Genomic DNA, 16,584 nt, shown 5'->3' on the forward strand with positions numbered 1-16,584 from the left:
TTTGCAAGAGTCATCCTTGCAACACGGATGGATCTCAATTGCATTCTGGAAGTGAAAGAGGACAGATCCTAAAACTTACCTATTATGTGACTGTGTTCACATGCCATTTTTGAAAAGGCAAAACTATAGATTAGTAGTTGCCAGGGGATGGAGGGGGGAAGCGGTGGCTGACTAGGGGAATATTTGGGGTGATGGAACCAATCTGCACAGTCTTAGAGTGGTAGAGACACGATCCTATGCATTTGTCAAAATCCAAACAACTGTCTGTCAAACTTTAATGTGTACAAATTTAAAAGATCAACCAGGAGGTGGAACGATCTCAAGAGGGAATGCAGACTTTGACAAATGAATCTAACTTTTTACAAATAAATGTATGGCAATCTCACAGAAGGGGTTCAGTAAAAAGGGAGCTGTTGATCTGAGTAATTTTGGAAAACAATGTTTAATGGGAAACCACATGGCTCAAGACGAAAGGAACAGTATTCTAGTTAGTAAAGTTTCTCACGGGTGTAGTAGGTGTTAATCTCAAAACTGCTTCATATATATTGGTGTTGCACAAGTAAAGGGGTAGTGGATGATGGGAACCCTATTTCTCACAGAGACTGAAGTTAAGTTAAAGAGCAAAAAAGGCTAGAATGAATCATGTGGTCAGAGACATCAGGATGAATTCATGTTTCGCTTACCATACATATAAGATGTACAGATACAGAAATAATTATAGATATGTGTAGGATTCTGATTTTCCACTTGCTGTATGCCATTAGCTAACAACTGAGTTATCTCTGCCATCAACCTTTTATGCATTCTAAAAACATGCATTTTATATCTTTTTATGTCCAGGATTATTGTAAGGATAAAAATAAAGATATGAGTCTAAAACATTTCTTATAAAATATAATCTCTCTCTGCTCGAGAGAGAGAGAGAGAGAGAGAGAGAGAAAGAGAGAAAGAGAGAGAGAGAGAGAGGGAGAGGGAGAGGGAGAGGGAGAGGGAGAGGGAGAGGGAGAGGGAGAGGGAGAGGGAGAGGGAGAGGGAGAGGGAGAGGGAGAGGGAGAGGGGGGGGGAGAGAGAGGCAGGCAGGCGCCTGGGTGGCTCAGTTGGTTAAGCATACCACTTCAGCTCAGGTCATGACCTCACTGTTCGTGAGTTCGAGTCCCTCATTGGGCTCTCTGCTGTCAGTGCGGAGCCTGCTTCAGATCCTGTCTCCCTCTCTCTCTCTGCTCCTCCCCGACCTGTGCCCTCTCTCAAAATTAAACATTAAAAATATGTTTTTTAAAGACAATATAAGAGGTTGAAAGCAGACATGTATACAATTCATACAAACACAGAGCACATAACTAAATTTGTTTTAAACTGTTTTGTTTGTTTAAAAAAATTTTTTTTTAACGTTTATTTATTTTTGAGACAGAGAGAGACAGAGCATGAACGGGGGAGGGGCAGAGAGAGAGGGAGACACAGAATCGGAAGCAGGCTCCAGGCTCCGAGCCATCAGCCCAGAGCCCGACACGGGGCTCGAACTCACGGACCTCGAGATCATGACCTGAGCTGAAGTCGGACGTTTAACCGACTGAGCTACCCAGGCGCCCCACGTTTTAAACTGTTTTAAACTGGTAGCACATATGATCACAAAAGCTAGGAAGTCACTGCTGTAAAGTTGTCTCCGTGCTGCTCCAGAGACTTCAATTACCCCAAATTATGGATAATCTTCCCTGACGTCTGTCTTTATATTTCTGGTATCCAACCTAGATTTTCTATACTTCAAAAATATTCTTCTCAAAAAGTCATGAGACAGAAAGAAAAGAGAGATTTGGGGAAGTTCCAACTCATTTTTTCCCATGTGTTCGGTTTTTCTTTTCTGTTCCTAGTCCCAAGAACATATGAGCTTACTTAGTCATTTCTTAAGGCTTTATTTCCCAAAACTTTCTGGTAACATACAGACATGTCAAAGTAAGTGCAAAATCCCAAGCTAGGGAATTAATAACGAAAAGTGAACACATAAAGACTTCACATATGGCAGCTCTTTCTGCCCCGGGGCCCCGTCCCCATGCTTTAAGAAAACCTGTTCATTATGCACCAGGGGGAAAAACCCAAAACAACACTTCACATACTATTTTTGCACTTAAAACACAGTGCCAGCCAAGACTTAGACCCACATAAGGACTACAATGTAGTAAGGCTATAAAAATTTGAAAACATAAGAAAACTAAAGATTATTGGACACCTTTCTTTCTCCCCATCCTAAAAATGATGCCAGTGACCACTAAGGATTACTGAATACTTAACAGGCACCATTTACAAATTCTGGGGTGTCTGCGTGGCTCGGTCAGTTAAACGTCCAACTGTTGATTTCTGCTCAGGTCATGATCTCACAGTTTCTAAGATGGAGCCCCACGTCATGCGATTCTCTCTCTACTTCTCTCACTCTCTCAAAATATATAAACTTAAAAAACAAACAAACAAAAACAAAGAAAACCCAGGAGCACCTGGGTGGCTCAGTCGGTTAAGCATCCCACTCCAGCTCAGGTCATGATCTCATGGTTCCCGAGTTTGAGCCCTGCATCCGGCTCTGCACTGACAGTGTGGATCCTGCCTGGGATTCTCTCTCCCTCCGTCTCTGCCCCTCCCCAACTTGTGTGCACGTGCAATCGCTCTCGCTCTCTCAAAATAAACTTAAAAATAAACAAACAAACCTTATACCATTTACAAATTCTGCTTGCTCTAACTGCATTTTCAATTAACTCTCATAACAATCCTAGGACGTAGGGACTCTTATTATGCCCTTTTTACAATGAGGAAATGACCTGGTATCAATTCTCATTGTTTCTCACCTGTTTTTTAAAAATAGCATTCATTTTGTTCTTTTGGAGAATTAAAACAAAATTTCTTTCCATACATAAATACATGTCCAATTTCAAGATTTTAAGTCATCCTAGTTTAAGTCTTATGCCATAATAGGGGTTGCTATGTGACACTTTAAAAAGATCTTCAAAGGTTCAGGATGCTCAACATCCAAAGCCAATTTCGTCAGGTGAGACAGTATAAATAATTCGTCCCCGAAGATCCTGAAATGTATGAAATATTGACAAAAACCTCTGCGCTAAACTTTATTTGGCACTCATACTGGCTTGTAGGTGAGTTTTTTATGTATTTATAGATGAGTATTTTCTTTTAAGTTCTTCTCAGTACAAGGAAGTCACCTTTTTTTTTTTTTGAATGTTTATTTATTTTGAGAGAGAGAGTGAGCATGAGCAGAGAAGGGGCAGAGAGAGAGAGAGAGAGAGAGAGAGAGAGAATTTCAAGCAGGCTCTGTGCTGCCAGCGCAGAGCCCCATGAAGGGCTCGAACTCACGAAGCGTGTGTGAGATCACGACCTGAGCTGAACTCAAGAGTCAGATGCTTGACTGACTGAGCCACCCAAGCGCCCCTGGAGATTGGTATTTTTGATTTGACCCCATATTGTATTTGTTCCCCCTTCCCCACCCCCGCCAGGCATTTTACTAGAAAAAGTATCAGCCATCATCCTCAGTGTGATACACGTTATATAATTTATACAGGCAATAGGGCAGATCAAAACAGATTTCTTATGACTAGTTATGATTTAGCAATACCATTCCTGCCGTTTTCTTTTTCTAAAAGCGTATTTCCATATACATTTGGAACTGGGTATCTTCACTCCTTGCATAAATACCTCACTGCTATTTTACTTAATAGGAACAAATAATTCTTCCCTCCCTCATGATAGCCTTTAAAGAGTTGCCAGAGAATTCAGATTTAGGTTTCTGAAATACCCATTTAGTCATCCCTTTCCTAGAAAACAAGGCAAAAGTGAGCTAATCACTAAAATACAGAATACAAGTTTACTCTTCATATCACCAATTATAGATACTTCTAAAGCAACAGGCAGACTACAGTATAAGTTTCTGAGTGCCAACCATCAGAGGGAAGTGATCAAGACTTAATGAAACACCTTCACACCATAATCAGAATGCTGGATGAGAATCCTAACAGTTAGACCCAAACTGACTGGGCCTAACATTCCAAGCAGTCCTAACAGCACTTAGAAATCACAACAGAAAGACATGTCTCCACATAATGTTTCTCTAGTTACCCAGCAGTTGCATACTCTGGAGCTTGCCCAAATCAGTCTGTGAATAATTTCTCTCACAAGTTTAGTCTCCTGAAACTGTGGCTTGGCCAAAAAATGCTGATTAAATGCCAAAAACTAAACAAAAACCAGGATAATCTGCATACACACCTGGGAAGCTGCTGGAGCTCACCAACCCTGGGCCCAAGGAAACCTCAAAGAGCAGAGCATACACAAACTGTAAACGACCAACGTCACAGGAAGCCATCATGGAAACAGCAATCCTATGCTGCCATCTGCTGGCCATGTGTTGAAACCTCAGAAAATTTACTTCCCTTGTTCAGTAGCTAATTTTCATTAGGCTTCTTGGGGTAACTAACCAAATACACACATACATACATACATACATACATACATTAGAAAAGATGCCAAGAGACAGCAAAGCCCCAAGGAATTCTGTCAAACACTGATGAAGAACTGCCTTACACTGGTAGTGCGTTTTATGGTATACTGAGCACTTTTACTTGTGATCTGTTACCCTCTCAAAAACTCCTTGGCTCTTTCATAGATGACGACACTAAAGTTCATAAGCTTAAGTGACTTGTCCTGAGTCACTATGAAATGTAACTATCTTTCTAGAGTTTTGTGAGACTGTAGTTGGGACCCTCTCTCTGTGGTGGTCAGCAGGTCGACCTGGTAAACACACATAACCGCCTTCAAGTTTTGTGTAGGAGTGTGGATGTGTAGTACATTAAATCCTGGATCCTAGGGGCTGGATTCTAAGTGCCAATTTAGGAAGAGACGACTTTCCGGTGAGGGTTAAGTATTTTAGCCAACGTCCAGTCTTCAAATTTCTGTTGTTGAGCACTCCTGACTGAATGTGACAGGCATGCCTGGAGCACTCGGCAATCAGGTATGTTCTTTCGTGAAACCCCTGTGGCCAAAGCTTCAACTTTTCTCAGTAAGGCCAGGCTTTCGTTTAGCAGAGGCAAAAACAGTCGTGAACGCGGGGACTCAAGTTAGGGTGCCTCGCTTCAAATCCCAGTTCCTTTTACTAATAGGACCCTGACCAAGTTAGCCACCATTTTGCGCCTCAGTTTCTTCATCTGGGGATCACTCTAATGTACTTCACCGTGTTACTATGAGGATTGAGTTAAACCTGATATACATCCTAACTGGTCAGTTAAAGGTTAGCTATTCTACGTAGTGAAGCTCACTTTCCGGGTTTAAAGGGAAGGCTGTTCACTTTTGAAAGCCTGGCATACGCCATACTGCTTCCGTGTGTTTTCATTACTCTTTCCAACAATCTGGCAAAGGAGGTACTGTATTCACCATTTCACAAAAACAGATACTGAGGTTACGACATGAGGACACAGTTTTTTTTAAGATTGCACAATTACTAAGAGGTCTGGCTCCGGAGAAAGTTCCTCGCACCTTGGACTCTTGCTCATCAGCATCTCCGACAGCACGGACAGCCAGGACAACTGCAATGCTGCCTTGCCAGGGCACACAAGGGAATAAACAGAGGTCGAATTCCACCTGCTCCATCTGCCAACGTCACTGCCACCACGGCACACGCGCTGGCATGGCACACGGTGTACAAAGCAGTGTAACAGCCTGCACGGCAGTGCTAGAGACACAAGTGAAGGTCGGGACTCTCAGCCGAACACGTCTAAAAATACCAGCACCTAGACACAGTGGGACAATCCGAACGACCTTTCCTCTCGAGGCAGCAGGCTATACAAGAACGCCAAAACGTTTTCCGGGCTCCGCCACACCTTCAGCCATGCCAGATTCATCTAGAAAACCTCACCACGGAAGAAGAAATCTCTCCACAGTAAGAGCTTATGTTGCCCATTTTAATTGGTGCTCAACTGTGAAGCTGGCTGACCAACCATTTCCACAAACTGGGCTTTTTCTAGCTCAAAGTGAAATGTGAAAAGGTAGAAAAACTAACAGAATGTGGTGGAACTGCTCCCACTAAGACATGAAGTCTGTGTTACTACATCTTGCCCCCCAAATAGTGCATTTTTACAGTTATGAATGGAAACGTGAAAGCTAAAAGGAAAAATCTGCTGACAGTACAGACATTTTCCCTTGTGACCAGGAATCCACAAACTACAGTCCATGAGCCAAATCTGGATGTAATAGTTCATGACATGGGAAGACCGTATGAATTCAAATTTCGGTGTCCAATTAGTAAAGTTCATGTCCTGTCTATGGCTGCTTCCACACCACGACGGTAGAGTGGAATAGTTGTGACACTGACATATGGCCCACAAGGCCTAAGGTATTTCCTACCTGGCTCTTTACAGAGAAGGTTTGCAGACCCCTGTTCTAGATTCTATTGAAATGCAATTGTATAGCTAGTTTGTATACATTTCACAAAACCAATGAACGATTTTCAGTCGCTTCAAATAGGGGAAAACAATTTGCATATATAAATCTCCATGGCCTTGCTTGAATAGTTAAAGGTACATGTAGGAAAAGAATGATCTTTCACCATCTGAACTGAAACTGTAAACGGCTTTAAAACCTCTATTCATACCACTCAATTTTCAAGTGGGAATTGAAACAAATAATTAAAAATATATATAATAGGAATTGATATGTTAATACACTCAATAGGTCACTGGGCATGAAGTACAACATACATTTACCCTCTCCTTCATTAAGAGCTTTCAGGAATAAACTAAGTGTATTCAAATTTTTAAAAAGAATGAAACGATAATATGGGAAGACAAGAAAGGATGCCATCAGTGGACGAAGAATTTGGAGGAATTCCAGGAAGACAGAAACAGATTTGCATTAACAGAGAAACCAGAGGGGAGGAAAATGTAGTACAAGTTACCAAAGGTGCATTAAATATGGTTCTTGCCAAGGGAGCTTTGAAGAAACTCCAAGTGGAGTCAACAAAGATAAAGGGCAGGAGAAGCTGAGGGGCAACTGTTAGGGTAATTCATTCAAGAATGGCTTTTGAAACAGCTGTGCTAATTCCCCCACGTCCCCTGTCTTCCCCAGAAGCAAGGGTGGCTTCTGCCTGTGAGACAGAACCAGAGAACAGCTTCAAAGAAAAGGGGGAGATGTGCCTTGGAAGGGCTCCCAAGGATGACAGATCTAAAAGGAAAGTAGACCAGGAGCCCCTGGCTGGCTCAGTCAGAAGAGCATGAGACTCTTGATCTCAGGGTCATGAGTTTGAGCCCTATGCTGGGTGTATAGATTACTAAAAATAAAAACTTAAAAAAAAGAAAAAAAAAAAAAAAAAAAAGAAAAGCAGACCAGATCAAGGTCTAACTCTGACCTCAAGAATATTTTTATGGGAATGCAAGCTGGTGCAGCCACTATGGAAAACAGTATGGAGGTTCCTTAAAAAAACTAAATAGAACTACCCTACGACCCAGCAATTGCACTACTAGGCATTTATCCACGGGATACAGGTGTGCTGTTTCGAAGGGACACATGCACCCCCATGTTTACAGCAGCACTATCAACAATAGCCAAAGTATGGAAAGAGCCCAAAGGTCCATCGATGGATGAATGGATACAGAAAATGTGGTATATATACATATATACAATGGCCTATTTCTCGGTAATCAAAAAGAATGAAATCCTGCCATCTGCAACTACGTGGATGGAACTGTAGGGTATTATGTTTAGTGAAATTAGTCAGAGAAAAGACAAAAATCATATGACTTCACTCATATGAGGACTTTAAGAGACAAAACAGATGAACATAAGGGAAGGGAAATAATATAAAATAATATAAAAACGGAGGGGGACAAAACAGAAGAGACTCATAAATATGGAGAACAAACTGAAGGTTACTGGAGGGGTTGTGGAGGGGGGATGGGCTAAATGGGTAAGGGGCACTAAGGAATCTCCTGAAATCACTGTTGCACTATATGCTAATTTGGATGTAAATTTTTAAAAATTTAAAATAAAATAAAAAAAAAGAGAATATTTTTAAAAGTAGGGTGAGGAGTTAAACAGATTAGTGAACACAGAAAGAAGCCTTCCTAGCTTTGGCAAAGGTAGAGGTCTCCAACTTGCTCTTGGGAAACCTGCCTGTCCAACCACCACATAACCTTCTACTTACAGAACCGTGTAAACTGTTCTCCCCCTTAGGGGAGGCCCGTGGGAGAACCAGGCTTACATATCTACATATATTTAAAGCTACAGGAGAGTATTATGGACACAAAACAAGCTTCTATGAAAAAAAGCCACAGAGAACTAGAAAATGTCTAGAAATTTTTTTTTCTTTTTTTTAAAAAAAAATTTTTTTTTTCAACGTTTATTTATTTTTGGGACAGAGAGAGACAGAGCATGAACGGGGGAGGGGCAGAGAGAGAGGGAGACACAGCATCGGAAACAGGCTCCAGGCTCTAAGCCATCAGCCCAGAGCCCGACGCGGGGCTCGAACTCACGGACCTCGAGATCGTGACCTGGCTGAAGTCGGATGCTTAACCGACTGCGCCACCCAGGCGCCCCTAGAAATTTTTTTTTCAAGTTTATTTATTTGAGAGCAAGAGCGAGAGAGAGAATTCCAAGCAGGCTCTGTGCTATCAGCACAGAGCCCAATGTGGGGCTTGATCTCAAAGCGTGAGATCACAACCTGAGCCAATATCAAGAGTGATGCTTAACTGACTGAGCCACCCACGTTCCCCTAGAAATTTTAAATGACTGCAAAACAGAAATAGAAAAACTGACAAAATGGATGAGATAAAGACATTAAAAAATGACAGAAGAGACACAGGATAGATCCACATGGTCAACAATCTGTCTAATGGGAGTTTAAGAACATGAGAATAGATGACAGAGTTGATAAAATAATCCAAAAAATAACAAAGTTTTCCTGTACTAAAGAAAGGTATGGCTTTAGATTAAATGGGCTTGCCCAATGCTGGGACATTTTTTCTGATGGAATTTTGGAACACAAAGCGTAAGAAAAATCCTGTAAGTTTCTGGAAATAATACTCAAAGACATTTAAAGTTTTGAGGACAGAAGATTTTTATTAACGGGCATGCGTTATTCCAGTAATTTTCTAAAGACTTAATTTAAAAATTCATCATGACTTTTTTTCTAAATAAAATTCAGAACAAAGTACCTGAAAGAGAAACCAATTCCAGAATACGTCTCAGGACACCTATCTGACCTATAAAGACTTGAAAGATAAACTTCTTTCAGTAGTCCCTGGATGATGGCTAACATTCATGACAGCAAAACATAAAAAGGAAATACAAAACTATTATATTCCAGGTATCTTTGGAATCTGCAAAGTACTTTACTGTGTACCCTGTACTGCACGAGACACTCAGAGTCACAAGTGTGCCTGCAGACTAGCAACGACCTGCCCAAGGACCGGAAGCGCAAAGAGCTGGGAGCAGGAAGATAGTGGGAACAGGCAGGGCAAGTGTGAGGAACTCTCTGGACATCCTGTGGAAACAATTCTTTACTGTACTTCTGTCTGCACTGTAACTTTTACTATCCTGGACTTCCCACACTACTCTGATTCTGAAGATGGAACAAAAAAGTTTTTAAATTTTTCTTCTCTGCACAGTCCCTCATCATCTAACAGCAGAATCTAACTTTTGGAGGCATGAGAATCAATGCACTGGTAAGAAATTTCTAGCAGGCTGCTATGCATTTAGTAAAACAAATCTCCTCACTGGCAGTAAAACAAATCTGTGTGGTAAGAGGCTCTCCGCCTGGGCTATGCATCAGAGTCATCGGATGCTCAGGCCCCATGAGTTAAAATTCAGAAGATCTGAGTGGGCCCAGGTATTTTTAAAAATCAATTTATTTGAGAGAAAGCACAAGTGGGGGAAGGGCAGAGAGAGTCCCAAGCAGGCTCCACACTGTCAGCAAGGAGCCAAATGCAGGGCTCCATCCCATGAACCTTGAAATCATGACCTGGAGGGAAGTCAGAAGCTTAACTGACTGAGCCGCCCAGGTGCCTCACCCCTCCCCCAGGCATTTTTTGATACTGAAAGGAGAAAAAAGTATTTCTGGGGAGACATTCAAAGTAGTAAATTTGTTTATCCTTCTTTCCCCTGAGCACTCCTGCCCACAACAGATACTGAATTCTCGGTAACCGGTATGTTAAGTGTTGCTTTGACACCAGCTAAAATCATCCACTTGAGGTATTACTCCTTCCTGCGGGAAGGCTGGTTTTCACCTATTCTAAGAATAACAATAAATTGAAAATATTGTCGCTGCTTTTCATGAAAGTACAATTGAGTTTATTTTTTTTTTAATTTTTTTTAACGTTTATTTTTATTTATTTATTTTTTTTTAAATTTTGTTTTCAACGTTTATTTATTTTTGGGACAGAGAGAGACAGAGCATGAACGGGGGAGGGGCAGAGAGAGAGGGAGACACAGAATCGGAAACAGGCTCCAGGCTCTAAGCCATCAGCCCAGAGCCCGACGCGGGGCTCGAACTCCCGGACCGCGAGATCGTGACCTGGCTGAAGTCGGACGCTTAACCGACTGCGCCACCCAGGCGCCCCACGTTTATTTATTTTTGAGACAGAGAGAGACAGAGCATGAACGGGGGAGAGTCAGAGAGAGAGGGAGACGCAGAGTCTGAAGCAGGCTCCAGGCTTCGAGCCATCAGCACAGAGCCCGACGTGGGGCTTGAACTCACCGACCGCAAAATTGTGACCTGAGTTGAAGTCGGACGTTTAAACGACTGAGCCACCCAGGCGCCCCCAATTGAGTTTAGTACAGAGCCAAACACCCATGCACATTATCCTTGAATTTCTCAGTATTTATTCAAGTATGATAACCATTTTCAAGTATATAAATCCTGATTAGAATTTAAGCAAATGGGGCACCTGGGTGGCTCAGTCGGTTGAGCGACTAACTTCAGCTCAGGTCATGATCTCACGGTTCGTGGGTTCGAGTCCCGTATCAGGCTCTGTGCTGACAGCTCAGAGCCTGGAGCCTGTTTTGGATTCTGTGTCTCCCCCTCTCTCTGTTCCTCCCCTGCTCTCTGTCTCCCAAATATAAATAAACGTTAAAAAAAAAGAATTTAAGCAAATATAGGGGTGCCCAGGTGACTCAATTGGTTAAGCGGCTGACTTTGGCTCAGGTCACGATCGTACATTCATGAGTTTGAGCGTGCGTCAAGCATAGTTCAGAGCCTAGAGCTTTAGATTCTGTGTCTCTTTCTCTCTGCCCCTCCCCCCCTCTCAAAAATAAGTAAACCTTAAAAAAAAAAAGAATTTAAGAAAATATAGACACTTCCTCTTTTCTACCTCCTCCTTCCAAAAAAATTTGGAAATCGCCCTATTCATTAGTAAACATCATTGAAATCTACATGATACTACATTTATCCACACTGCTACACTTCCATTACAATGTCAGTCTCAAATTTTTCCTCACTGAATTTTCTTAAATGCACCAATTCTTTCCTTTTTTTAAAACTTTTTTAATGTTTGTTTATTTTTTGAGAGAGAGAGCCAGAGCGTGAGTGGGGGTGGGGGTGCAGAGAGAGAGGGAGACACAGAATCTGAAGCAGGCTCCAGACTCTGAGCTGTCAGCACAGAGCCCAACGCAAGCCCAAACTCATGAACTGTGAGATCATGACCTGAGCCAAAGTCAGACACTTAACTGACTGAGCCACCCAGGCGCCCCTCCTTCCCTTTCTTAAAGCCTGCTTTTTGTTCAGGTAAATGTTCTTACTCAGAGGCCTCCTAAATTGCCTTGGAGCCCAAGTTCAAAGATCTTAACACTCCTCCAGAATCCTCTCCCAGGTTTCTCAAATTTTCCAGAAATAAATACTTTTGAAAGGAGGAGTGGAGCTTATAAAATACTCGCCAAGTTTTCCAGAAAGAATCACCTGGGGCACTTGTTAAATATACAACTTGGGGTGCTTGGGTGGCTCAGTTGGGTAAGCCTCCAAGCGTCCCGACTCTTGATTTTGGGTCAGGTCATGATCTGGCAGTTCGTGGGTTTGAGCCCCATGTGTTTGAGCTCCGTGCTGACAGTGTGGAGCCTGCTTGGGATATTCTCTCTCTCTCAAAATGAATACACACACACACACACACACACACACACACCAGGCTTCTCCTAGGAGGAAATGATTCAAGTACATAGGTGAAAGACAAGAAATCTGTCTTTTAACAACTGTCCCAGATTCTAGAAGTACATCTTTTCTGATGGTATTCATTCATCACTGCTTCCATACCTGCCACCTTCTCATGTGGTCTTTTCGCCCTGCCTGTCATCACTGTGCTCCCTTCCAGGGATGTACCCTCCTTTCACCTATTCAAAAGCACTTCGCTTCCCAACAAATCCAGCCACACTGATTTCTCTTTCTTCTCAATTCCTGACACAATTAGTCATGTGATACAATATTTGGCCTTTTAAGTATACTGTATTCAATAAAACTTGTGGACTGAATGATGTCAATTTATCTTCTTTACTTTTTCTAGGTCAAGTCCAGTGTTGAGACAGTAAGCAAGATTAAATGCTTTGCAAAGGTTCATATGTAAATGTGTTGAATGTGATTCTGGAGCTATGGTTATTAACTCAAACACCCCCAACAGCTCACTATTTAAACTATTAGCACTGAATGCTACAGGAAAATGATACCTTAGTTCTCCCACAAGGAAAGCAATTTATTCTGTAGGAACTTGATAATTACAAGCTTTCCCATTTCTTCTCTCTCATCAACAGCTTACTCAGAGTTAAGGGACATACTAAATAAAGCCACCTCCTGAAATGAGCTGGTATTTGCTTTTAAAACTGTCCCAAGGAAAAAAGTAACATGTTCCAGGGGTGGCGAACAGTCATTCAGCCAAACTCTTAATTATCTGAGGAGGAGGGATCTGGAAGACAGCACTTATAAACCCACAGATGACTCCCGATGGCATTTCATCCAGTACAGTAACCGTGGCAATTGCTGCTTCTTTATGGGGGTGCTGTCCTTGTGTGAGAAAAGACAGCAAAACACTGAAGTTGTTTCCAAGTTCCCCTTTAAATTCTAATAACCTAGGATGTGATGACTGTACTCGTCTTTCTAGTGACCTCTGATGGACTGCCAAGGGACCTACGTTAGGAAGGAAACGATTATCAAATGGAGTCAAGGGTTGGGACTCATCACCTACCCCCAAGCCTCGACAAGAGACTCTCTGGAGGGAAGAGTAGCTTTCAGCTACCTGAGGACTTCTCTTGCCAGATGTCTAAACTTTGGGGCATGGAAGAATAATGGGGAGGTTTATTCTTATTGTTAGCTTGTTAAGTAATGTGGAATCTGTTAAGTAATGTGGAACCAATTCTTTTAATAGGTCTCTAGTAGGATCCATTAGTCTGCCATTTTTAAAAGCACTGAATGCTGGTTCTGGGGCTCTTTGGAAAACATTTTACTGGGGGTTTCTTCTCTCACCCTGCCAGCTGCTTCGATGCTTCCTGCTTTTCCCTTTTTGTTCCTGCCTTTTCCCAAATAAAATGATTTAATTTCTTTCAATCTTAACCATGCTTCAAGGCCCAGCTCAAATACCAATTACTTCTTGAAGGCTAAAAAAGATCACCTTTGCTGAAAGGGACCTCCCCATCTCTGGCACCCTTGTGTCATGAGCAAACCTCTAACTGTAAGAGAATAAAAGGTGTTTCATTTCATTCAACAGTTATTTCTTTTTGTAAGTTCTTCTCTCTTATTAGGCAGTAAACTCTATAAAGGCAGACTAAGGCTCACATTCTTTTACTTCCTGTAATAAAGCACCTACAGTGTGTGTAAGGCATTCTGCAAAGACTTCCTGAATGAATGAGTGATCCAGCAATGAGTAAATGAATGTATTCACATTTCTTCTCTAACAAGTAGCTGAAGCTAAAACTGCATGAAAAAGGAAAACTGCCTAGATTTCTAGTAACTGTCTATGATATCATAAGCATCCTAAAGCCTTTCAGTTTCTTTATTTGTAAAACTAGGGGGTTTCAGAGACTTTTTAAAAAGTTCATTAAATACCTGTGTCAAAAGCCTAATGTTCCAAATACTCTAACCTGACCTTTTTTCCTCAGCCAACACCACAGCTATCTGTATCACACAAGCTATCTGTATTCCCAAGATGTAACTACGGACAAACTCTGCCTAAGGGACTTTGAGATCTGAGCTGGTTCTGGAGAAGACACTAACTGGCTTTCTCTTTTACCTCTTCTTCTTCAAACCAAACAACATTCCTCTTGAAAATTTCCAGCAAGAAAAAACACTAACAGTTATTAGGTGGCACTCATCCCAACAGCTATTTTCACACAATGTGCCAAATTCCTACAGAGCTGGGGGGGGAAAAAAAAAAGAAACCCTGTGAATTTCATGTAATCGACATGTTCACACTATAAAACACAAAAAACCAAAAAAGCTGAATAGGACTGTCAAGTTCACCCTTTGTAAAGAATAATATGGAGTTGAGTCTAAAGTAACCAGTTTAGCATCCTAATTTTAAAGGTACATCTCAGCCTAAACATCTGCTAATAATCTGAGAAGAGTTTAAAGTCTTTTTTTTTTTTAATGTTTATTTGTTTTTTGAGAGAGACAGAGTGCAAGTGGGGGATGGGCAGAGAGAGGGAGACAGAATCCCAAGCAGGCTCCTGGCTCCTAGCTGTCAGTAGAGTCCCAAGCAGGGCTCGAACTCAAGAAACAGATCATGCGTGACCTGAACTGAAGTCGGAGGCTTAACCTACAGAGCCACCCAGGAACCCCGAAGAGTTTAAAGTCTTGGCTTCAATCACGTTTAGATTTTAGATTATCACTTTCATTAATAAAAGAAAGTCCCATTAAACATATTTTTTCTACTGCTCAGTTCTTAAATCAATCCAAAACTTTCTGAGGAAAATGCATTTATAACCTAGGATGGCTATACAAAGGTCTTAAACAGCAATAACCTAACTTGAGCATGGCCAAGATACACTTTTTAGTGTGATGTAGTAATTGCCAGATTTGAAAGAGAACCTTCATTCTTATTTAAAACAGTATCATTACTTTGTACGTAATTTTTAGCCTCGGCAATGTGTCCTCAGGCAGAAACGGAGGTGGCAAAAAAGGTAAAGTCCAGGGTATGTATGTGATGTATCACATTGGCTCTTGACAAACGAAGGCATCGCCTTTACAAGATCTTAACCCAGGTATACAGTACACACAGATTGACCTAAGTAGTAAGAGTGGAAGACTCCGGAAAAATCCAAATACGTAAATGTAAAACCAGTCAATGTGTGTTATCATGTAGTCAGCATAACTTTAAAGAAATTCATAACATCTAAATCATGCAAGCTCCATGATCAAAAAATACCACTTTCGATGGCTTTTTTTTTTTTTTTTTTTGCACAAAATTTGCTTAATTAGCGCAATAGGAAGTAAAACAGACACAAGTTAATTTGCGGCCTTGGAAGGGGCAGATTTAGCGTTAAGAGCGAGAAATACCAAAGGCACCGCATCCAAGGATCAAACGGGACCCTGAAAGGTGTTCCAGTTCTTACTGGACGCAAACCCCAGGATAGGCAGGGCAAGGGGAAAGCGGAAAACGGGAAGAGTCGTCTGTTCGGGGAGAGGAGGGCCGGCTTCCCGGCCAGACCCCCACACCCTGGCAGCCCCGGGCTTCCCATTCATTCCCCGCCGTCCCCAGGAGGCGGCCGCGGGTCGGCAGCCGCGGGTCGGCAGCCGCGGGGTTCTCCGCCCGGTACCGCGCACTCACCTGTTCGGGAACACGACCTCGCGGCGCCCGAGGCCGCTGAGGCCGCCGCCAGGAGCCGGGGGGACGCGGGCCGGGGGGCGGCCGCCGGCGGAGGCGACTGGCGGCGCAGCCCGGGGGTGGGCAGGCGGCGCAGGCCGGACGCGTCCCTCTGCAGCAGGGCGGAGCAGAGCCGCCGCGGGCTCTGATACATGCCGGGCGCCGCCGCCACAACCGCCGAGGCCCCTCGCGCGCGGGAGGAGCGGAGCCTGGCCGAGGCCGAGGCGGGCGAAACGAGCAGACTCTCGGGGACCTTCTGAGCGGATGCTCCCAGGCTCCTAGTCGCCCAGCCCAGGCCTGAGGGCAGTGCTGAGCAGACAAGCCCGGGAGGGAGACGCGGGAGCTACGGCAGCTCAGGGAGCAGCAGCTCGGTCTGCCGCCGGCCGGCGAGAGCTGGAGGGTAACCGGCTAGCGCAGCGCGCTGACAAAGCGGGCGCGACCAAACGGGACCAGGAGGGGGGATCCGTGGGACCGGACCCCGGCGCGACCAGGCTGCGGCTCCCTGACTCGGAATAATAGTATTTTGAAGGAAGGAGATCTTAAGCTCTTCGTAGGGCGGAGGCTGTAGAAGATCTAAAGTAACAAGTATCTGTTAGAGTGTCTTAAAGGAATGAGCCTCCCCTTCCGCTGGCTGGAATGGAAGCGCCCACAGGCGGAGGATCCCGAGACAGTTCGGGGCTGTGGCCCTGGAGACACGTGTGTGTGTCCAGGTGGAAGACAGCATCTGTATGTGCGTGTGAGTGTATGTGTGAATACAGCAAAGGGCGTTCGCCAA

At 43.2% G+C, this 16,584-nt stretch overlaps 1 protein-coding gene across 2 annotated transcripts in view; it reads right to left on the reverse strand.

Moving 5' to 3' along the window:
* Positions 1-16,185, reverse strand: part of NOCT (nocturnin) — a 28,731-nt gene extending 12,546 nt beyond the window's left edge. Inside the window, exon 1 of one of the 2 annotated variants that reach the window (XM_030313054.1) lies at positions 15,774-16,185. In XM_030313054.1, coding sequence (XP_030168914.1) covers positions 15,774-15,963 — 190 coding nt within the window. In that variant the 5' untranslated portion in view covers positions 15,964-16,185. Of the gene's footprint in view, positions 1-4,254; positions 7,230-15,773 lie in introns of those variants that run through there. The other variant, XM_030313056.1, reaches the window with a different exon arrangement.
* Positions 16,186-16,584: the final 399 nt, after the last annotated feature.

This window comes from Lynx canadensis, chromosome B1, assembly GCF_007474595.2.
Source record: "Lynx canadensis isolate LIC74 chromosome B1, mLynCan4.pri.v2, whole genome shotgun sequence".
NCBI lineage: Eukaryota > Metazoa > Chordata > Mammalia > Carnivora > Felidae > Lynx > Lynx canadensis.